This window comes from Lolium perenne, chromosome 4 (assembly GCF_019359855.2).
Source record: "Lolium perenne isolate Kyuss_39 chromosome 4, Kyuss_2.0, whole genome shotgun sequence".
In the NCBI taxonomy this organism is placed as follows: domain Eukaryota; kingdom Viridiplantae; phylum Streptophyta; class Magnoliopsida; order Poales; family Poaceae; genus Lolium; species Lolium perenne.
The window spans coordinates 196030788-196055728 of NC_067247.2; the positions used below are offsets into that span (position 1 = coordinate 196030788).

Consider the following 24941-nt stretch of genomic DNA (forward strand, 5'->3'; position numbering starts at 1 on the left):
TGGTTGTGTTGTGCAGGTTCCACGTTGGCGCCGGAATCATTGGTGTTGCGCCGCACTACATCTCGCCGCCATCAACCTTCAACGTGCTTCTTGACTCCTACTGGTCCGATTAAACCTTGGTTTCTTACTGAGGGAAACTTGCCGCTGTGCGCATCACACCTTCCTCTTGGGGTTCCCAACGGACGTGCCAACCACACGCATCAAGCAAATTTCTGGCGCCGTTGCCAGGGAGATCAAGACACGCTGCAAGGGGAGTCACCACTTCTCAATCTCTTTACTTTGTTTTTGTCTTGCTTAGTTTTATTTACTACTTTGTTTGCTGCACTAAATCAAAATACAAAAAAATTAGTTGCTAGTTTTACTTTATTTGCTATCTTGTTTGCTATATCTAAAACACAAAAAAATTAGTTTACTTGCATTTACTTTATCTAGTTTGCTTTATTTACTGTTGCTAAAATGGCCAACGCTGAAAACACTAAGTTGTGTGACTTCACAACCACAAATAATAATGATTTCTTATGCACACCTATTGCTCCACCTGCTACTACAGCAGAATTCTTTGAAATTAAACCTGCTTTACGAATCTTGTTATGCGAGAGCAATTTTTAGTGTTAGTTCGATGATGCTGCTGCCCATCTTAATAATTTTGTTGAACTATGTGAAATGCAAAAATATAAAGATGTAGATGGTGATATTATTAAATTAAAATTGTTCCCTTTCTCATTAAGAGGAAGAGCTAAAGATTGGTTGCTATCTCTGCCTAAGAATAGTATTGATTCATGGACTAAATGCAAGGATGCTTTTATTGGTAGATATTATCCCCCTGCTAAAATTATATCTTTGAGGAGTAGCATAATGAATTTTAAACAATTAGATACTGAACATGTTGCTCAAGCTTGGGAAAGAATGAAATCTTTGGTTAAAAATTGCCCAACCCATGGACTGACTACTTGGATGATCATCCAAACCTTCTATGCAGGACTAAATTTTTCTTCACGGAATTTATTGGATTCAGCTGCTGGAGGTACCTTTATGTCCATCACTCTTGGTGAAGCAACAAAGCTTCTTGATAATATGATGATCAACTACTCTGAATGGCACACGGAAAGAGCTCCACAAGGTAAGAAGGTAAATTCTGTCGAAGAAACCTCTTCCTTGAGTGATAAGATTGATGCTATTATGTCTATGCTTGTGAATGATAGGACTAATATTGATCCTAATAATGTTCCGTTAGCTTCATTGGTTGCACAAGAAGAACATGTTGATGTAAACTTCATTAAAAATAATAATTTCAACAACAATGCTTACCGGAACAATTCTAGTAACAACTATAGACCATATCCTTATAATAATGGCAACGGCTATGGTAATTCTTATGGGAATTCTTACAACAATAATAGGAGTTCACCCCCTGGACTTTAAGCCATGCTTAAAGAATTTATTAGTACACAAACTGCTTTTAACAAATCTGTTGAAGAAAAGCTTGGGAAAATTGATATACTTGCTTCTAAAGTCGATAGTCTTGCTGCTGATGTTGATCTTTTAAAATCAAAAGTTTTGCCTAATGAGAATCATCATAATAAAATTGTTACTACAGCAAATGCCATTCAAGTTAGAATTAATGAGAATATAAGATTAATGGCTGAACTGCGTGCTAGGTGGGATAGAGAAGAAAATGAAAAACTAGCTAAAGAGAAGAATATAGCTAAAGTTTGGACTATTACCACCACTAGTAATGCTAATGCTACACATGTTGCTGCACCTCCTACTAATACTAATAAAAGAATTGGTGTTAGCAATGTTTCCACTTCTAATGCAAAGCGCGAAAAACTGCCTGAAACTGCTAAAAATCGCTGAAACCTGCCTTTGATAAAGCTGCTGAAATTTTTTCCAACATTGGGGATGATGATCCCATTGCTTTAGATTATAATGGTTTGAATTTTGATGATTGCCACATCTCTGAAGTTATAAAGTTCTTGCAAAAACTTGCTAAAAGTCCTAATGCTAGTGCTATAAATTTGGCTTTTACACATCATATTACAAATGCTCTTATAAAAGCTAGAGAAGAGAAACTAGAGCGTGAAGCCTCTATTCCTAAAAAGCTAGAGGATGGTTGGGAGCCCATCATTAAGATGAAGATTAAATATTTTGATTGTAATGCTTTATGTGATCTTGGTGCAAGTATTTCTGTTATGCCTAAGAAAATTTATAATATGCTTGACTTGCCACCGCTGAAAAATTGTTATTTGGATGTTAATCTTGCTGATCATTCTACAAAGAAACCTTTGGGTAAAGTTGATAATGTTCGCATTACCGTTAACAATAACCTTGTTCCCGTTGATTTTGTTGTCTTGGATATTGAATGCAATGCATCTTGTCCCATTATATTGGGAAGACCTTTTCTTCGAACTGTTGGTGCTGTTATTGATATGAAGGAAGGTAATATAAAATATCAATTTCCTCTTAAGAAAGGTATGGAACACTTCCCTAGAAAGAGAATGAAGGTACCTTTTGATTCTATTATGAGAACAAATTATGATGTTGACACTTCGTCTCTTGATAATACTTGATACACACTTTCTGCGCCTAGCTGAAAGGCGTTAAAGAAAAGCGCTTATGGGAGACAACCCATGTTTTTACCTACAGTACTTTGTTTTTATTTTGTGTCTTGGAAGTTGTTTACTACTGTAGCAACCTCTCCTTATCTTAGTTTAGTGTTTTATTGTGCCAAGTAAAGTCTTTGATAGAAAAGTAAGTACTAGATTTGGATTACTGCACAGTTCCAGATTTCTTTGCTGTCACGAATATGAGTCCACCTCCCTGTAGGTAGCTCAGAAAATTAAGCCAATTTACGTGCATGATCCTCAGATATGTACGCAACTTTCATTCAATTTGAGCATTTTCATTTGAGCAAGTCTGGTGCCATTTTAAAATTCGTCAATACGAACTGTTCTGTTTTGACAGATTCTGCCTTTTATTTCGCATTGCCTCTTTCGCTATGTTGGATGAATTTCTTTGATCCACTAATGTCCAGTAGCATTATGCAATGTCCAGAAGTGTTAAGAATGATTGTGTCACCTCTGAATATGTCAATTTATATTGTGCACTAACCCTCTAATGAGTTGTTTCGAGTTTGGTGTGGAGGAAGTTTTCAAGGATCAAGAGAGGAGTATGATGCAACATGATCAAGGAGAGTGAAAGCTCTAAGCTTGGGGATGCACCCGGCGGTTCACCCCTGCATATATCAAGAAGACTCAAGCGTCTAAGCTTGGGGATGCCCAAGGCATCCCCTTCTTCATCGACAACATTATCAGGTTCCTCCCCTGAAACTATATTTTTATTCCATCACATCTTATGTGCTTTGCTTGGAGCGTCGGTTTGTTTTTGTTTTTGTTTTGTTTGAATAAAATGGATCCTAGCATTCACTTTATGGGAGAGAGACACGCTCCGCTGTAGCATATGGACAAGTATGTCCTTGGTTTCTACTCATAGTATTCATGGCGAAGTTTCTCCTTCGTTAAATTGTTATATGGTTGGAATTGGAAAATGATACATGTAGTAATCGCTATAAATGTCTTGGGTAATGTGATACTTGACAATTGTTGTGCTCATGATTAAGCTCTTGCATCATATGCTTTGCACCCATTAATGAAGAAATACATAGAGCATGCTAAAATTTGGTTTGCATATTTGGTTTCTCTAAGGTCTAGATAATTTCTAGTTTTGAGTTTGAACAACAAGGAAGACGGTGTAGAGTCTTATAATGTTTTCAATATGTCTTTTATGTGAGTTTTGCTGCACCGGTTCATCCTTGTGTTTGTTTCAAATAACCTTGCTAGCCTAAACCTTGTATCGAGAGGGAATACTTCTCATGCATCCAAAATACTTGAGCCAACCACTATGCCATTTGTGTCCACCATACCTACCTACTACACGGTATTTTCCGCCATTCCAAAGTAAATTGCTTGAGTGCTACCTTTAAAATTCCATCATTCACCTTTGCAATATATAGCTCATGGGACAAATAGCTTAAAAACTATTGTGGTATTGAATATGTAATTATGCACTTTATCTCTTATTAAGTTGCTTGTTGTGCGATAACCATGTTCACTGGGGACGCCATCAACTTTTCATTGTTGAATTTCATGTGAGTTGCTATGCATGTCCGTCTTGTCTGAAGTAAGAGAGATCTACCACCATATGGTTAAGCATGCATATGTTAGAGAAGAACATTGGGCCGCTAACTAAAGCCATGCTCCATGGTGGAAGTTTCAGTTTTGGACAACAATCCTCAAATCTCAAATGAGAAAATTATTAATTGTTGGTATATGCTTATGCATAAAAGAGGAGTCCATTATCTGTTGTCTATGTTGTCCCGGTATGGATGTCTAAGTTGAAGAATAATCAATAGCGAGAAATCCAATGCGAGCTTTCTCCTAAGACCTTTGTACAGGCGGCATAGAGGTACCCCTTTGTGACACTTGGTAAAAACAATGCATTGTGATGATCCGGTAGTCCAAGCTAATTAGGACAAGGTGCGGGCACTATTAGTACACTATGCATGAGGCTTGCAACTTATAAGATATAATTTACATGATGCATATGCTTTATTACTACCGTTGACAAAATTGTTTCATGTTTTCAAAATCAAAGCTCTAGCACAAATATAGCAATCGATGCTTTTCCTCTATGGAGGACTATTCTTTTACTTTCAATGTTGAGTCAGTTCACCTATTTCTCTCCACCTCAAGAAGCAAACACTTGTGTGAACTGTGCATTGATTCCTACATACTTGCTTATTGCATCTATTATATTACTCTATGTTGACAATATCCATGAGATATACATGTTACAAGTTGAAAGCAACCGCTGAAATTTAATCTTCTTTTGTGTTGCTTCAATGCCTTTACTTTGAATTATTGCTTTATGAGTTAACTCTTATGCAAGACTTATTGATGCTTGTCTTGAAGTGCTATTCATGAAAAGTCTTTGCTATATGATTCACTTGTTTACTCATGTCATATACATTGTTTTGATCGCTGCATTCACTACATATGCTTTACAAATAGTATGATCAAGATTATGATGGCATGTCACTCCAGAAATTATCTGTGTTATCGTTTTACCTGCTCGGGACGAGCAGAACTAAGCTTGGGGATGCTGATACGTCTCCGACGTATCGATAATTTCTTATGTTCCATGCCACATTATTGATGTTATCTACATGTTTTATGCACACTTTATGTCATATTCGTGCATTTTCTGGAACTAACCTATTAACAAGATGCCGAAGTGCCAGTTGCTGTTTTCTGCTATTTTTGGTTTCAGAAATCCTAGTAAGGAAATATTCTCGGAATTGGACGAAATCAAAGCCCAGGGGCCTATTTTCTCACGAAGCTTCCAGAAGTCCGAAGGAGAGACGAAGAGGGGCCACGGAGGGGCCACACCCTAGGGCGGCGCGCCCCCCCCCCTTGGCCACGCGGCCCTGTGGTGTGGGGCCCCCGTGCCGCCTCTTGACCTGCCCTTCCGCCTACAAATAGCCTCCGTGACGAAACCCCCAGTACCGAGAGCCACGATACGGAAAACCTTCCAGAGACGCCGCCAACGCCGATCCCATCTCGGGGGATCCAGGAGATCGCCTCCGGCACCCTGCCGGAGAGGGGAATCATTTCCCGGAGGACTCTACGCCGCCATGGTCGCCTCCGGTGTGATGTGTGAGTAGTCTACCCCTGGACTATGGGTCCATAGCAGTAGCTAGATGGTTGTCTTCTCCCCATTGTGCTATCATTGTCGGATCTTGTGAGCTGCCTAACATGATCAAGATCATCTATCTGTAATTCTATATGTTGCGTTTGTTGGGATCCGATGAATAGAGAATACTTGTTATGTTGATTATCAAAGTTATATCTATGTGTTGTTTATGATCTTGCATGCTCTCCGTTACTAGTAGATACTCTGGCCAAGTTTTTGCTATTAACTCCAAGAGGGAGTACTTATGCTCGATAGTGGGTTCATGCTCGCATTGACACCGGGACGATGTGAGAAAGTTCTAAGGTTGTGTTGTGCTGTTGCCACTAGGGATAAAACATTAGTGCTATGTTCAAGGATGTAGTCACTAGTTACATTACGCACCATACTTAATGCAATTGTCTGTTGTTAGCAACTTAATACTGGAGGGGGTTCGGATGATAACCTGAAGGTGGACTTTTTAGGCATAGATGCAGTTGGATGACGGTCTATGTACTTTGTCGTAATGCCCAATTAAATCTCACTATACTCATCATGATATGTATGTGCATGGTCATGCTCTCTTTATTTGTCAATTGCCCAACTGTAATTTGTTCACCCAACATGCTGTTCGTCTTATGGGAGAGACACCTCTAGTGAACTGTGGACCCCGGTCCAATTCTCTTTACTGAAATACAATCTACTGCAATACTTGTTCTACTGTTTTCTGCAAACAATCATCTTCCACACAATACGGTTAACTCTTTGTTACAGCAAGCCGGTGAGATTGACAACCTCACTGTTTCGTTGGGGCAAAGTACTTTGGTTGTGTTGTGCAGGTTCCACGTTGGCGCCGGAATCACTGGTGTTGCGCCGCACTACATCTCGCCGCCATCAACCTTCAACGTGCTTCTTGACTCCTACTGGTCCGATTAAACCTTGGTTTCTTACTGAGGGAAACTTGCCGCTGTGCGCATCACACCTTCCTCTTGGGGTTCCCAACGGACGTGCCAACCACACGCATCAACTATCAAGCAACCCTAGGCTTATATCCTAACCTTAACCTGTGAACCATATGGTGATCATAAGAAGAATCCTACCACATCTATATTTCATAAAGTAAAGAACCTAAGCAAACCATAGAGTTAAACTCTATACTCTATATGATGAGAAATCATCCATCCATATGACCAAAGTTAACTATAAAAAGAACTATAACCAATGTAGTTACTTTAATGATAAATTGAAGATAATAATAGAAGTTAATTGGTAGAAGATAGAACCAATTCTCAAATCCTTAGTAACTAGAGGAACACATGAAATATTAAACAAGTAATCACCTTATCATGGTTAGGGGAGATTAAACCCTAGCCAATGCAAAATGGTGTCATCCCATATCTACAACCTAGAATTGTATCTCAACCTAGTTTGTATACCACTTGGGTGAGCACAATAAAACCCAATGAAGCCATATTTGAGTTTCAAACCATGTGTTAGTAAGCACATTGAATTAGAACCCTAGCATTGCACTCTCATGCTTAATTATTGAACATAAGAGACATCTAATGCTAAGTCCTATAGTTAAAACCCACAAGTGGTGATCAACCACTTATAATTATAACCAAGACCAAACCATGATGAGAGAAATACCTACTCTAGATAATTCAAAGTGTTAATAGACCATAACACAGATGCTAATGAATATGGGTTATCATCAAACCTACAAAACCTTAATAAAATGTTGCTCACATGAACTAACATGCAAGTGATTAATTTCTCAAATAGGAACTAAGACATAATAACAACTTCAGAAATACTTTGAGAAGAAGGTATCAACTCTTATAATTCTAAATTGAATAGGAATTCATAACAAAAAGGAAATTGAAGTGAAAATATCAACTCATGTCTATTTGCTATTTTGAATAAGTTCACAAATATGCAAATAACCTAATATAAAATATGAATTCAAATAGAATAGTGAAACAATAGTCAGTATACTAAATCTTGAATGAATTAGCATAATTACAAATATCTGCAAATAGAATTGAATTCAAATATGAATTAAAATAGAAAATATACAATAGGAGAAATAAAAACAGAGAAAAAAATGAGGGAAATACTCACCTGGCCGCATCAGCCCACCAGCAGCCCAGCAAGCCTCAGCCCATCACAGCCCAACACCACGGCCCAAGGCCAGCCCAATACCCCTTCGTAAAAAAATCTCGAGGACGAGCTCGTCCTCATCTCCTTCCTTCGCATGGGCGCCAGCATGAAGCCGTCCTTGGTTTTACCTCGGCGCTGGCGACATCCCTGCGATCGACGACGTGACGAGGCGCGCCCTGGAGCCATATAAAAGCCCTAGAACGAACCCTAGCTCGCTTTCTTCTCCCTCTGCTCAAATTCCCCAATTTCTGAAACCCTAGCTCGCTCCGGCCATCTTCATTGCCGCCGGTAGAAACCTCCCCAGGCCAAGCCATAACCACCATCGGCATCGCCATGCTCGACTTGCCCAAGCCGAGCAAGGAATCGAGCTGGGAAGCATCGTGTACAACGAATCGGCCTCATCTCTGTCACCGGATATCGCCGGAAATGGCGAAGTTGAGCTCATTTCCGCCCCTAATCAACGTCACCGACCCTCTGGAGAGCATCACGGTAAGATTCCCCGTCGATAGGTACTAGTTTCGCGTCCTAATTCGTTCGGTAGCACTCCGTCGCCGTGAGCCGTCATCCGCCGCCGCTGTTGGTGCTCGCCGGAGCCACTCCGGCGACCATTAGGGCGCGGCGCCGCCACCTTTAGGTCCAGTAGGAAGCCGCGCATCCAACCAGACCATCCACGCGTCCGCGGGAGTAGCCCAACGCCGGCGACCATCGATCCCTGACCGCCGGCCACCGTGAGGATTGCCACATCGACGCCACGGTGGCACTGACGTGGACTCTTGCCCACTGGTCAGTGTCTTCGTGGGTAGAAAGCCCGGGTAGCTTTAGTTATTTCCGGTTTTAATTCAAATTTCACAAATTGCTGCAACATTACAGAAATAAATCAAATTCATTTCAATTATGAAAAATACCAAATGTGATATCAAAATGATTCTAAAAATAAAATCTATCTAATAAAAATATAATATGAAATTTTTATTTGTAATAAAAATTTAAGTATTTAATACTTATTATTTAAGCATTTTCTCTTATTTATAATTGAATTAAAAATTCAATAATTAGGAAAAGAGTATAAAATAAATAAAACCAGTAAAGTAAATAAAGAAAACATTAAAACTAATTTTCTTTATCTGGAACTTATTAAATCTTTATTATTGGAATTTCAACCATAAATAACAATTACCTTAATTATTAATTCATTAATAATAATAAAATGCCAAATCTAACATTATTTTTTTATTTCAAAGTTATTAATAACTTCAATTTTCTTAATGAAGTTATTAATCCAAGAATTATAGGGTAACTAGAAAACCCTAGTTCCATATGGTAGAAAAACAGGAATTCATCATTTCATGTGTAATCCTAAACCCTAGATTCATTTAGAAACCTAGCTTTATTATTACATGAGAACCTTAACTTGCCTCTAACCTAAACCCTAGGTTAGAATTTATGATCACAATACTTTCTTTCAAATCATAGAGTCATCATTAGCAACTAAAAGACATACCTATGTCCACATAAAATGTAGAACCCTATCACTAGCAATTTAGTATTCATGTATGCATACCCTTAAACCAAGATGATCAAGTAGAATCAAACCTAGTCCATATCACCAAGGATCTTATCCTTTAATCATCCTTACTTAGCATCACAACATGGTGATGAACCCTAATAGCAACCATACCTATTATTTTGCACTACATAACCCTGTTCCACTATAACCTACTAGTATTAGATAATTATGAATCATCCTATTCAAGAACCAACCATTCCTTACTTAGTGAATTCAAAGGTAAACCCTAGGCAACCTCAACCTTAATTGTAATACTTCTTATTACTTAAGAAGTATGTTCTTCAAAAGTTATTCTTTTGAAGAAAATAAGGAATCATCATCAACCCTACCTAACAGGACCTATAAACTCCAGCTAGCTATCACCAGCAAGATGAAACCACCATGATAGCAACCATGTATAGTTAATTGCTTAAGTTGCTTAAGCTTAAGTAAAACCAATCAAGCCTAGTTGCTGATGAATCCAAATATGTTGTGATCCATCTAATACTTACTCCAGAAACTAGATGAAACCATAATAAACCATAGAACTCTACAACCCTAATTATCATACTTGTTCTTTATTAAAGAACATGTTCTTCAAAAGTTATTCCTTTGACGTATATGATAATTAATCGTTAACCATGCCATATAGTGCTTAAATCAACCACTATTCAATACATGTTAGGATTATACCAATTCTCCTTGATGTGTGCTTGTAATATTATTGTTGTGATATATTGCATTGCTTATTTACAATACCAAGTAATCAACCCTAATAAGAACCTTGTTTGTGAATCACTCTAAAAGTGCAACATACCCTAAACTAATCATTACAACTCACTAATCCTAAATCATCAGGGTTAGATCACGCTTAGAGCGATTGCATCTCATACTTATGCATTATTGCATCCTTGCCAATCTTTTAAACATCGTCCTTACCGGACGATGATGCTATTTCAGAATTTGGAGTTACTGCGTATCGAAGACCTTGCCTGCATAATCTTGCAGTCAAAAAAGGCAAGTTCATCACTTGCTCATGTCATTTGAGTATTTTTACCAAATTAATTGCAAAGTACTATGTTTATCACGATTGCATAAAAATGCAAAACCACTATTTTAACAACTATGAATATGACTATGTGGTGGGCAATGGAACCATGGATTGTGTTGATATGGTGGAGGTTCCATTGCACGGGTTTATATCCATCTAGGATTAAACAACAAATGTCGTCCAGTGATTCTTGTGCCGTAATACCCGTGTTAACCATAAGATCTGGAGTGGGACGGAATAGTCAATCGTATTTCCACCTCTTGTACATCAACGGACGCACTTTACCGTAGAAAACTTGTATTCCAAGGGGGAAAGCGGTAGGCTAGGGAAGCCTTAAGTCCCCACGGTAGAGACCGTAGTTACACTTGTCGCCCGAGGATCAGGTTGTAGGGTGGGGGTCCCAACAAAGTCCCCACGGTATTGCGGTCTATGAGGGGTTGCATCTACCGGCGAAGGAGTTTATGGTATGAGCCCAGAACTGTTGTCGTGGTCAGGGTCCACCCTAATATGGGAATAATGGGACCGGCGAGGACCCATGGTCGGGGCATGCAACAAAGGGTGGGTGTGCGAGGTAGCGGAGGAATATGATTGGCTATGACCTTATATCGGGCCTCACACCATAGGAAGTGTGGACGGGTTGCGCGCCCGGTTGGCACCAAGGTTAAGATCTCTTATGGGTAAAGCAACACACCTCTGCAGAGTGTAACGAATCGTGACCTGTCACTCCCTGTTCCGGGATATGGAACTGCGAACGCTGCCGGAAAGGAGCTCCATGAAGTTCTAGTAAACCGGTGAAGGCTGACGGACATAGTTCTTCTGAATAAAAGCAACCTTTTGAAGAAATGGTTATGAAAACTTGCATTGGTATTAGACTTTCTGGTCTAATGCCGTAGCTAGTGCATTAAACACCTCTTTCCTATAATGAACTTGTTGAGTACGCTCGTACTCATCCCACTCTTAAATCCCCTGCTTAGATATGGAGGCATCGAAGGAGGATCTACAGTGCAACTCGAGGGCCGAGGAGTCAACAACTACTTCAAGAAACAGAACCATGTCAGAGGAATCAGATGCCACATCCAACAAGGAGAAAACCTAGTTTAGCCATAGAAGGGAACTAGCTTCCTAAACCTAGCTCCTATTTAGCTAGAATCTATTCATAGCCCCTATAGCTAGTCAAATACTCTACAAATAGAGTTCGTGATAGGATTAGACTACGAGTCGTTCTTCTGGAGTTTATTTGCAGATTTACCTCATTGTAAAGTATGAGGTTGTGCGGATCTTATGTAACAGAGTCAATGTTGTAATTCTATAGGCATACCTTGGACCCGCATATGTTTCTGTTGTACCACTCTGAGCGATATAATACTAGTGAAACGATGTTTCATTGGTGTTACATCAGACTTGCATACTACACCATGCAGTGGTATGCCGGGTCACCACAGATACTATGCCTTAATGCCGGAGTTCCAAGCCTCGGTCCAAAGTGTTCAAAATGAGTGCCCTGAGTTTCTTCTTGAGTAGAGACGATACTTTCTCTATCATTCAGATTTCTAATATTTTTTTAGAGAGTGGATTTTTAGAGTAGGTGCTTGGTGCGCACCCGTATCTACACCGTCTACACTGCATCAAAATTTGTGCTAGCTCTTTTTTCCCTCTCTCAAACAAATTCTCATTTTTATATCTCTCACACCACACAATTTTTGAACTTGAAATTTTACAGATCACTCAAACATAACAACTAGACTATGGGAAAAATATTTTGGATTTTTTTTATATATTTATGTATATAAATATATCAGGAATTTATTTTGAATAATAACTTAAATTTACACAAAAAAATTCCGGACTATTTCCCCCCCATTCTATTTGTTATTTGTAAGTGGCCTGCGAAAAAATCTAATCAAAATATTATATAATTTGAAGGATATGAAAAAGAAAACGTCAAAAAAGGGGTGGGTGCGTGGAGTCGTACCTGCTCCACCACACTTTTCCCATTTTTTTTATCCTTCTATGGCTTGCATGAATGTGAAAATAATGGGTATTAGCATCACCCAAGTTTAGCCATGTGAGTCTAGATCTTTGTATCACAACGTTTCTTTCCACGTAGCATAAACCAACAATTTCTTTTTGATCTCTCTTCGCAGCCATCTCTCCTGAAAAGACAGCCCTCTACTCTCCTCCGCTTGATCAACCACCCAATAATGATGCTGGCCCAAACAACCTGTTGTATAATGTCTCCAAATATTTTAGCGCTCCAGCTTTGAGAGCCCTAGCGCGGTTCCTTTTTAAATTTACTATTGAATACCTGTTCCAAGCAAGCTCTCGCAAAGAAGCAAAGTTTTTAATACAAAAATAAAGCAAGTACAGTATGTTGCTTAGTCTTTTCAATTAACACCAATTACATGCTAGCTCGCACGGAAAGTCACATATATTTTTATAATCTATATGACTCAAAAGGATAGCGCAACCATGGTTGTTACTTACGAAAAGAACATGATAGCCAGATGCTTCATGAGGCAAAGCAGCCTTCATTATACGTGTATAAGACACAGAATTGAGTTAACATTTGTTGGGGAGGCTAATGGTGGTTGCAGCGTCATCTAAGTAACCAGAGAAGCAGACAAGAGCTCATGTTGTTCGTGGGATTAATGGGAGGCCACAACTATTTTAAAGAGATTAAATAGTGCGTTAGTCGAGGTTTAAACTTGATCTCTTGGCTCTGATACAATACTCCCACAATGAGGTTAGAGCAAGTACAATAAAGTCCAGTCGGCTGACTATAAGACATTGAATAATATATTTTAGATGAGTTGGAGGAGAGAGAAGAGGAGAGAGAAGGGAAGTGGGCTACTATGCAATAGCCAGCTCTTGCACGTGCTCCTAGACACTTTGTGAGAGTGAAAGGTGGGCCATATGTTAGTAAAGTGCTTCATTCTTGTAGCCAACTATTATACATGTTAGCTATAAGATGACTACAAATGATATGACATCTTGTTATAGCCAGCAGTTGGCTATACTATTGGAATTGCTCTTATCGTAGGTACTAGTATCATGCGTACAAAAAAGATGAGTGTCATGCATACAAAAAAGATGACATGTTACTATAATTAATGATGAGCTAGAGAGAGTATAGTGGTATCATAGTTAGTAGATACCATATCATACACGTATAACTAAAAAAATATCAAACAAATCTTGTAGTACACACTTTACTTTAAGATTTTACAGTTCAGTGAGAAAATGATACTACATGATACCAATGTATTATAGAGATAGTATCATATAATAGAATCATGATATATGGTAAAAACACTACCTCCATTCTAAAGTTTAAGGTTTATATTATTTTCAGAAAGTCAAACTATGCCAGGTTTAACTAAGTATTTACTAAAAAAATATTAATATGTAAAATACAAATTTAATATCACTAGATAGATAATAAAATATATTTTCATATGGTATATTGATAGATTTTGTTCTAAAGATTTAGTCAAACTTTATTTGGTTTAATTTTCAAAAAATATAAGACTTAAATTTTAGGATGGAGGTAATACACAATATTATCATATGCATAATACTGCTATATAGTATGACTAGTCTAACATCATCCTATAGTTCCGCCATAAGACGCCTTGTGTGTTCCCTAAGATATTATTCCATTTTTGCTTTTTCACTGAAAAGTGTTGGCTCCATTTCATCTCCCTTGCAGCCTGCCACATCACCATGACCTAACGAAAACGGAAAACCCTCCGGACAACCTACAAGAAGAAGAGACCCAAACTCACCCGAGTAGGCGGCTACATCTTGAAGTAAGAATAAGGTCCTTCCCGCCCTATCCTCGCTCCGGTGGTGCATCTTGCGTGTGTCCGGCGGATCTCATAGAATCTGGTCGGTTTTCGTGTTCGTTGGTGTGGTTTCAGGAAAAGTACTCCCAATATTATTTTTTTGAACGGAACTCCCACTGTTTATAATCGTGCATACTACTTTTGCCTAGTTTCCCTAGCTACATTTTCTTAGCTGGGTCAAACCGTAGAGACCAAATCGAATAGTACGTGTAGCTACTACTAGCTAGTATATGACGACATGCCTGACGATTGACTCCTGCTTACCCAATCATTCCCGTTGCTGCTGTTGACGTGGTGAAGTACGTATGTATGTCCTGTACCTGTCGACGTATCACAAGCAAAAATCTTTCTGCGGCAGCGAAACTCTGTGATTGAAGGAAAAACAGCTTTAGTTTGGTGGAATAGTTAGGAAAACAGCCGTCGGTATCTCCCTTTTCCTGATGGATCGGGAATCCAACATTAAACTAACGATGTGACACAGGTTTGTTTCGTGTCGTAGTCTAAAAGGAGGAACAAGAAAAATGGAAACATCCTGATATATAATGTATATATATTCGATAGCTGCGAGGCATGCATCCGGTTTGATATGGGCGGCCAGCGCATGTGCGGTTCTTTTTTTTGATAGAGATCCTATCCTACTATGTGTAATTCAGGGTTAAACAAACCTTGTACAACACCTGCATATTTTGCAAAACTAAAAAAAAACCCAAGTTTAGGACATTTTCATTTTTATTGCGAAACTCAGTATAAACGTAGATGCTCATATGGACGTACACACACTCACCTCTATGAACGCAGTCACGCACACCCTATCCCTTCTATTTTCATTTCTTTTGGATCTTCTTGTTCTATCCGTAATTCTGCACTTTACTCCATTTAATGAACTTTTCTTCTCACCGATATCGGAGTGGCCATATCGATGTCGTCTTTCTCTTTTTTGCTTTTCTCCCCGAGCAATGCAGAAGGTCTAGAAGGACCCAGGTTGCATTAGATTAGATTAAGTTAAGTTTTATATTCCAATATATCTCTTTCACTTCACCACCTACAACCAACAATGCTTTTTTTTTTCCCATCCCTTTTCGTGCCACTATTGCCACAACAAACCTTCGGATCCTCCCATTTTATTATCATTGTCATTGTTTGCCACTTCTCTAGCCTTACCTAGTGGTCCGTCGTGCCAGCGGAGAAGCTAGTTAGCTAAAAAAACTGGTATCCTTAGTTTTTGATTGAAAAAATCTTATGAGTTTTAGAATTCCACAGTATCAAGGGAACCACATTGCTAAAATTTACATGGATTACTCTTTTTTTGCTACCCAATCACATCCATACATATCAACAAAATCATTAAATGTAGAGACAATCCTTAAGATACAATGCATTGGGGCTATTGTCTCTTAACACACACCACTACCTAGGATAACACGCTAAGATATATCCCATTGTGAAAGGCCCAATGCCAGAGAAATCACTGCATTGTAATATTTTAGCAACAAGTTGAAGAACATGAGGTCCCCCTCACATTGAGATGCCAAGGCGGTGACCAGAGTCGTGGGGTACCGACCGGATTGTGGTGGCGGTAGCGGCTCATCTCTCCCGCAAAACCTTGGCGACTAGTCACGTGGTTATATGGATTACACCTTACACTCTAGTTTCATGGAGTTAAAGTTTCTTTTTGGATTGAAATAGTTTCATACGAGTTTCTCGTATCCATAGTTTTGGAACGAAAGATGCAACCAAAATTTATGGATGCAGCTTCAGTGACTTGAAGTTATCAAGTCTCCCGGTGACTTGCCTTCAACATCTACCATTAATTTCGGATCGGACAGACCACAACCACCGGAGTCAGAATCCTCACCGTGACTACCAGTTTCACAACACTTGTGTGTCCAAACTTTAAATGCATCTTATTCACAAACCGTGCGTTTGAATAGGCTCAAATTTTTCTAGAATGGAGAATGGAACGTATACGATTTACTGGAACATTTTCAAATTTTGCTGGAAAGTTTGAATTTTCAGTTTAAAATTTCGGACAAAAACTTAAAATGTGGCTTATTCACTACCCATATGTTCAAATTGACTGAAAATATTTCCAAAAATGAATAATACTCCCTCTGTCCATAAATAGATGTTAGAAGGTTCGTCTAAATTCTGATGTATCTATGCACTAAAGAGTGTCTAGATAGATTTGAATTTAGACAAACTTTGGACATCTAAAAATAGACAGAGGTAGTATAATATATATTATTGACTGGAGTTTTTTCAAAAAAATCTAGGAAGTTGGAATTTTGAGCCATTCAACGAGGAAGCGTCAGGCAACATTTGTTGTTGCACCGGTCATTCAACGAGGACGTGTTAGAGGCGACCGTACGATATGCGGAGTGGTGGTCGGCGATCGACAACAATAACGTCGTCGACCTAGGCGGGCCTACTCCTGCTCTGACGCTGGTACCAGCGATAAAGCCAAAGGACGACGACTCCAACGACTTCAAGTTTGGATCGAACGACGATGACATCGGCGGCAATGGCGCCGATAGCGTCCTCGACTTCAGTTCCTTTGACCGTCCCCATAAGATTTTTGTTTTCATCTAGTAATATATATTTTGCAAACTTTGTACAAATTTGAATGAAATCCGACATTTCTTTTGCAGTTTCAATTTTTACACAACTTCTAAGTTATTAAAGGTCGCCGGTGTGTGAAACCTCTCCCTAAATTAAGGGGTAGGTGCTGACGCCTATTTATGAGACGTCGATGGAGATGCTCTAAGATTCACTAATATTGTATTTTTTTTGAATAAATGGACAAGTCCACGATTGATTAGGCTCCATACATATTGCTAATTTGATTGGACATGCAAGCTAGCAATACTTATATTTACAACAGAGCAACCTCACATTAGTCGTACATACAGGAGGCCGGTTTTGACTGTGTTAAAGGGGCCATGTCAAGGAAATTTTGCCTCCACACGTTCATGTACGTTGGATGAGAAACTAATGGTAGATGTTGGAGGCAAGTCACCGTGAGACTTGATAACACCAAGTCACTGAAGCTGCATCCAAAATTTACATAGATTACTCCAAAAGGTTTTGAAAAATAGATTGAAAAAATATCGTATGAATTTCGCATATTCCTCTTCTTCTTTTCCCTATGATATCCATTCTACCTGGGGTTAGTGATTTTCCATGCACGTAATCATGACACAATCATGACCTCACCATGATGAATCCATTATTGCCTCCTGCCTCGTCTTCCCATCTTCCCTACTCACCCCACCACGGAGACGGTGCAGACGACACTGACCACTTCCCTCCTTATAAACCCCACCACGCCTGCCCACACCCTCACTACACAACAGAAGCAACCAACCAAACCTCCACACAATTCCAACCAAATCACCACACGGCACACGCACCCGCACCACGGAAATCGGCCCCGACTCACTCAGTCTCAGGGTAGAAACCATGGTGGAGGCCAACGGCGTCTGCGTCGGCACGGCGGAGTCTCGCCGCCCACCGCACGTCGCCATGCTTGTGACGCCCGGGATGGGCCACCTGATCCCGCTGGCCGAGCTGGCGAAGCGCCTGGCCGCGCGGCACGGCGTCACGGCCACGCTCATCACCTTCGCCTCCACGGCGTCCGCCACGCAGCGCGCCTTCCTCGCCTCCCTCCCGCCCACCATCTCCGCGCTGTCCCTCCCGCCCGTCGACCTCTCCGACCTCGCCCCCGACGACGCCATCGAGACGCTCATGTCCGAGGAGTGCGTCCGCCTGGTGCCGGCGCTGACGGCGGTCCTGTCGGAGCTCAGGGAGACCACGCGCCTGGTCGCCTTCGTCGCCGACCTCTTCGGCGCGGACTCCTTCGACGCCGCCGTGGCCGCCGGGGTGCCCAGGAGGTACCTCTTCTTCCCGACCAACCTCCTCGGCCTCACGCTTATCATGCACCTCCCGGAGCTCGACGCCACCGTGCCCGGCGAGTTCCGGGACCTCGCCGAGCCCATCAGGCTCCCCGGCTGCGTGCCCATCCCGGGGAAGGACATCCTCGCGCCGCTCCAGGACAAGTCAAACCCGAGCTACCGGTGGATGGTGCACCACGGCAAGCGCTACCTCGACGCCGACGCCATCCTCGTCAACTCCTTCGACGCCGTCGAGCCGGACGCCATCGCGGCGCTACGCGTCCCGGAGCCCGGCCGCCCTCCGGTGTACAACATCGGTCCCCTCATCCAGACCAACGCCGCCAGCCCGGCGCCGCGCGCGGCGTGCCTGGACTGGCTGGACCGGCAGCCTCCCAAGTCGGTCATCTTCGTCTCCTTCGGCTCCGGGGGCTCGCTGCCGAGGGAGCAGATGCACGAGCTGGCGCTGGGGCTGGAGCTCAGCGGGCAGCGGTTCCTGTGGGTGGTGCGGAGCCCCAGCGACGAGGGGGCGCTCAACGCCAACTACTACGACGCCGAGAGCAAGAAGGACCCGCTGGCCTACCTCCCCGACGGCTTCGTGGAGAGGACAAAGGACGTGGGCCTGCTCGTGCCGTCCTGGGCCCCGCAGATAAAGGTCCTGGCCCACCAAGCCACGGGAGGCTTCCTGGTGCACTGCGGCTGGAACTCGGTGCTGGAGGGCCTGGTGCACGGCGTACCCATGGTCGCATGGCCGCTCTTCGCCGAGCAGCGGCAGAACGCCGTCATGCTGGCCGACGGGATCGGGGCCGCCATACGAATGCCGGAGACCAAGAAGAAGGACGAGATCGCCAACACGGTCAGGGAAATCATGGTGGGCAAAGGCAAAGGCGCAGAGGTACGAGCCAAGGTGTTGGAGCTGCAGAAGGCGGCGGAGGAAGGTCTCGCCGAGGGAGGAGCCGCCACGGTCGCGCTGGACGAGGTGGTGCGCAGGTGGATATAGACGGCGGGGAGAACTAGGTGTCCATCGGCGCACACTTGTCAATACTTTCTCATTGTGTTTTCATCATTATTATCGTGAGCTGCAACTATTCAAACCCCACATTATTCCATCAAAACCCACATATATAGACAGCGGCGACAACTAGGCGTCGGTCGGCACACTTGTCAATAGCTTCTGATTGTGTTTTCATCATCACTGCGAGCCGAAACTGTTCAACCCCCATATTTTATTTGGAAGGTATGCCGTGTCCCACGAATGAAGAGAAATATTATGGAAAATGATTAGAAACCTCCGGGGGATCCAAAGGAAATGAAGAGCAAAAAAGGGAAAAGGAAATGGAATTTTGCGGAAAACGAAAGAAAACGGAAGAATCATAAAAGAAAACGGAAATGAAAACGAGGGAGCGGTTTCCGACGGAAACGAAAACGGCAAAGGAAATTCCGGATAAACAAATATGAAAAGTTTCCGCAAATGTAACCTAGAGAGGCTCATGTTCTTGGCAGGCCTACATTTACACATGAAACTAGGGGCTGCAGGCACCTAATAATTATAACAGAATCGCTAGAAATCAGGCGCCTGATTTTTAGTATGTATCAGTAGACGCTTTTAGCCTTTGGATTTTGCCTCGCGATTTGTGTAGTGTAAGAACGTAGTGAGTTTCCACTAGGTTGAAACTAAGAATTTAATGAGTTTCAACTAGGTTGAAACTGACAATTAGTACTATTTTTATAAGTTACAACTATATTGAAACTGAGATTTATGTCTCAGTCACCTGAGACCTAGACTCGTTCTAATTATAAATAGCCGCCTACAGTCCTGACGACTCATCTCTGTTTGGGACGATTCCATAAGACCTAGTCCCAACTCCCAAGCGATTGCAGGGATCGCGGCTTCTTCCTACAAGATGAGCGATCAGGCGGCCAAGCGACTGCCCACGAACAGTCTTAGTGTCGACGCAAAATATTTATGTGAACTTGCTCTTGTCTAAGTGTTAAACTATGTCTGTTACTCCCTCCGTCACTAAAACGATGTCTTAACTTTATCAAATTTTGGATGTATCTAGATACTAAATTGGGTCTAGATACATCCAAATTTAGACAAAGTTGAGACACCCTTTTAGTGACGGAGGTAGTACTTTATGTTGAATTGCCTCTTGTTGAAGTTGAGTGATATTCCTTGTCTTATTGTCTACTTCGTTATACGTGCCTTTTCGGTATACAAACCAAGGTAATATGCCGCCATTTTATTGTGACAAATATTCATTTTCGTAAAGTATCCGTCCCGTATCCGCTCCATATTCATCTCCGGTGATTTTCGTTTCCATATTAGTTTTCGGGGTTTTCGATTTCGTTTTCGATTCCGTCAAGATAGAAGGAAACAAAAACGATAAGACATATTTCCGTCCGTTTCTGTTCCATTTTCAACCCTAGGCATGATGTTGCTGCCTTATCCCTTCCCCAATTCCTCGCACGGGCCGCTGCAGAACTTCTCCCGACCGCGCGACCCTGCCGCCGTCGCCCAGTCGTACGCCGCGCTCCGCCGCCGACGTGCCCGCCGCTGAGTCCGCCTAGTCGTGTGCTGCGCCCTCCACAGCCGACGTGCCCGCCACTGCCGCCGCCAAGTCGCACATCACCGCCGCCGACGTTGTTGGAGATGGAGGCCACGACGGGCGCTCACGCCGCCGCGCCACCCGCAGCTCCCACAATCGCACTCTCCTACAGCCTCCTGGTCCTCCATCCCCTCCGTTCTCACCTCTCCCTCATCACCCTTCTCCATGGAGCGCCGCCTCCATCCCCCACGGAGCGCCGCCGCCGTCGTTCCCCAAGGAGCGTCGCCACCGTCGCCCTCCCACGGAGCGCCGCCGCTGTTCTCTAGCCCCAGCCCAGCCCTACGCCTTCCCGGTGGAGCACCTCCGTCGGCTGTCCTCTCGCCATAGCGTCGCAGCCGCTTTGGTGGTTGATGACCCACAAGTATAGGGGGTGTATCGTAGTATTTTCGATAAGTAAGAATGTCGATCCCAACGAGGAGCAGAAGGTGTTGACAAGCAGTTTCGATGAAGGATTCCCTGTAAATGCTCACAGACAAGTATTCAGGGGGTTTTGATGTAACAGTTGAATAAAGTACGAGTAAGTAAAGTGCGAGAGTAACAATTGCAGCGAGTGGCCCAATCCTTTTTAGCGCAAAGGACAAGCCGGGTTGTTTACTTATAATGACCAAACGTTCTCGAGGACACACAGGATTTTAGTCTAGTGCTTTCGCTACATACGGCTAAATAATCTTCATTGTTATGATAGGTGTTGTGTGGGTGAACCTATGCTAATGTACCGCCCTTCCTAGGACTAATACATACTTGTGATTATACCCCTTGCAAGCATCCGCAACTACAAGAAAGTAATTAAGAATAAATCTAACCACAGCCTTAAACTCTGAGATCCTACTATCCCTCCTGCATCGATATACCAACGGGGGTTTAGGTTTCTGTCACTCCGGCAACCCCGCAATTGGCAAACGAGTACAAGATGCATTCCCCTAGGCCCATAAAGGTGAAGTGTCATGTAGTCGACGTTCACATGACACCAATAGAAGAATAACACCACAACTTAAATATCATAGCATTGAATATTACTCAACCATAGTTCACTACTAACATTTAGACTTCACCCATGTCCTCAAGAACTAAACGAACTACTCACGAGACATCATATGGAACATGATCAGAGATGATATGATGACAAATTACAATCTGAACATAAACTTTGGTCCAATGGTTTCACTCAATAGCATCAACAACAAGTAGAAATCGATACCGGGAGAGTTTCCCTATCAAACAATCAAGATCAAACCCAAATTGCTACGGCGGTGACGATGTCCAGCGGTGGAGACGGCGGTGATGATGGTGGAGATGATGATGATGGTGATGGAGATGATGTCCAGCTCGATGACGGTGACGATGGCGTCGATTTCCCCCTCGGGAGGGAATTTCCCCGGCGGATCTCAGCCCGCCGGAGAGCTCTTTTCTCTCTGGTGTTCTCCGCCCCGCAGAGGCGGCTGTAACTCTTCGTGAGGTACCCTCTGTGGCTTAGGTCTTCGGGACGAAGGGTTTCGCGAAGAAAAGGAGGCAAAAGGGGCTGTGGGGCCCCCACACCACATGGTGGCGCGGCCAGGCCATGGGCCGCGCCGGCCTGTGGTCTGGCCCCACCTTGGGCTTTCTCAGCTCCTCCTTCTGGCTTCCTTCGTCATCTTGAAAAATAGGATTTTTGGTATAATTTCCTTCCACAGTTGATCTTCCGAAATATTGCGTTCTGATGGTGCTTTTTCCAGCAGAATCCTGGCTCCGGTGCTTGATCCTCCAATAATGATGAAACATGCAAAATAGACGAAATAACCTAAGTATTGTGTCCAAATATGAAATATATCAATGAATTAACAGCAAATTATGATATAAAATAGTGATGCAAATTGGACGTATCAACTCCCCCCAAGCTTAGACTTCGCTTGTCCCCAAGCGAAATCGAACTCGATAAACAGGACCACATGTTTATGGAGTGAAGAGTCGATAAATAAAATACGGACAAGAAGCATCATATTCATTCACACAAGACATTCTAGTAAACAACTTCCTCATATAACTCAACTTGAAACAAGTATAAAGTAATCACAAATAAAGGTGCATAAGAAATCATAGTTGGTGATGGCAAACTTCGTTCTTGGTCAGAGAACAATTAACAGATTATATTTATCTCATTGAGCAGCGCTCTCATGTTAAAGTTTATATGGCACAACTTGCATACTCAATCATAATAGTCTCCTCATAATCATTGATAACTTGCAAAGCTATATTCATTCAGATAAAACTTGAACTAAACAAGGAAAAGTAAAAGACATGATGAAGCAAATCACAATATAATGGTTTGATCACTACTACTCAAATGCTTGCTTGAGATGGAGGGAAATAGGTTTACTGACTCAACATAAAGTAAAAGACAGGCCCTTCGCAGAGGGAAGCAGGGATTAAATCATGTGCTAGAGATTTTTCAGTTTTGAAATCATATAAAGAGAATAAAAGTAACATTTTGAGAGGTGTTTGTTGTTGTCAACGACTGGTAGCGGGTACCCTAACCCCCTTGCCAGACAACCTTCAAAGAGCGGCTCCCATATTATTTTCATTTTATGTGGCACTCCTTCCAACCTTTCTTTCACAAACCATGGCTAACCGAATCCTCGGGTGCCTGCCAACAATCTCATACCATGAAGGAGTGCCTTTTTATTTTGGTTTTATTATGATGATGACACTCCCCCCAACCTTTGCTCACACAAGCCATGGCTAACCGAATCCTTCGGGTGCCGTCCATCAATCACATACCATGGAGGAGTGTCTATTTAGTTTAATTAATTTGGGACTGGGAATCCCATTGCCAGCTCTTTTTGCAAAATTATTGGATAAGCGGATGAAGCCGCTAGTCCATTGGTGAAAGTTGCCCAACAAGATTGAAAGATAAAACACCACATACTTCCTCATGAGCTATAAAACATTGACACAAATAATAGATACTAAGTTTTGAATTGTTTAAAGGTAGCACATGAAGTATTTACTTGGAATGGCAGAAAATACCATGTAGTAGGTAGGTATGGTGGACACAAATGACATAGGTTTGGGCTAAGGTTTGGATGCACGAGAAGTATTCCCTCTCAGTACAGGTTTTTGGCTAGCAAGGTTAATTAGCAAGCATAAGAGTTGAGGGAAACAAACAAATATACATGTGATAGAAACAATCATGCATCTTCCTTGTGAGCACAAACAATTTTAACTTCAGAATAATAAGCTATGAGCTAACAAGAAAGAAAGACAATGAAACAACTACATGTATTTCTCTTTTCTACTTAAACCTCAAAGTGTTGTTGCTATTGACCAATGCTAAGTTTGCCAAAACCAAATAGATTTATTCAATGCTCCCAAAGTGATACCAATACTAACAACAAGGTAAATCATATAATAGAGATTGCAAACTAAAATAAGATGTGCAATATGTAAATGATAAGTCTTCTCATTAATATTCCATAACGATAACTCACACCAAGGGATACATAGACAACCAACTAAAGGAGAGATACTTCCAAACTGCAACCCATCTTATATGATAACTTCCCTACTCATGATATGACACTACTTGACAGTAAAAAGTAAAAGATAGTGATGATGTGATACTGCGGCACTCCCCCAAGCTTGGAACAAACCAAGGGGATGCCAATACCGATGATGAATTACTCCTGCGGTGATGGTGGTGATGAACTCCTCCCGCGCTTCTTACAGATCTCCTTCAGCTTCAGTTTCTCAGCTTGGCAATTCTGCACTAAGACTCGAAGAGATTCATTGTTATCTGAAGTTGGCGATGATGACCTTGTGATGTGAATCGAGTGGTATTCCAGCATTCTTCGGAGACGGCAATTCTCCTCCTGGAGTATCTCCACTTCTCTTCTCAGAGCCCGATATTGATCACAAAACTCATCGGTAGTCCGTAGAGCTTCTTCCAACACAGGGAAGGAGTCGAGGCTAAGAGCGGGTGGTAAAGGTCCCTGCAAGTTATGAGAAAAAGAACGTCGAGTGTCAACAGATCCCACCAAGATTTGCCTGCTCCCAACGGCTTGCTGCTCTTGTCTTGATGGCACCCTCTTCACTTCTTCCTCCGAAAGCCCCTTGCCCTTGTTGTTGGAGGCCATGGTG

The 24941-nt window shown here is 42.1% G+C and overlaps 1 protein-coding gene across 1 annotated transcript; it reads left to right on the forward strand.

The window, feature by feature from the left end:
* Window positions 1-17663: 17663 nt before the first annotated feature.
* LOC127295247 (UDP-glycosyltransferase 72B1) lies at window positions 17664-19455 on the forward strand. The gene has a single exon (XM_051325164.2). The coding sequence runs from the start codon at window positions 17792-17794 to the stop codon at window positions 19217-19219; it is 1428 nt and encodes a 475-aa protein (XP_051181124.1). The 5' UTR covers window positions 17664-17791; the 3' UTR covers window positions 19220-19455.
* The last annotated feature ends 5486 nt before the right edge of the window (window positions 19456-24941 follow it).

What these genes read in the sequence shown, in the direction of transcription:
- LOC127295247 (XM_051325164.2), top strand. Translation starts at nt 17,792, where the DNA reads ATGGTGGAGGCCAACGGCGTCTGCGTCGGCACGGCGGAGTCTCGCCGC.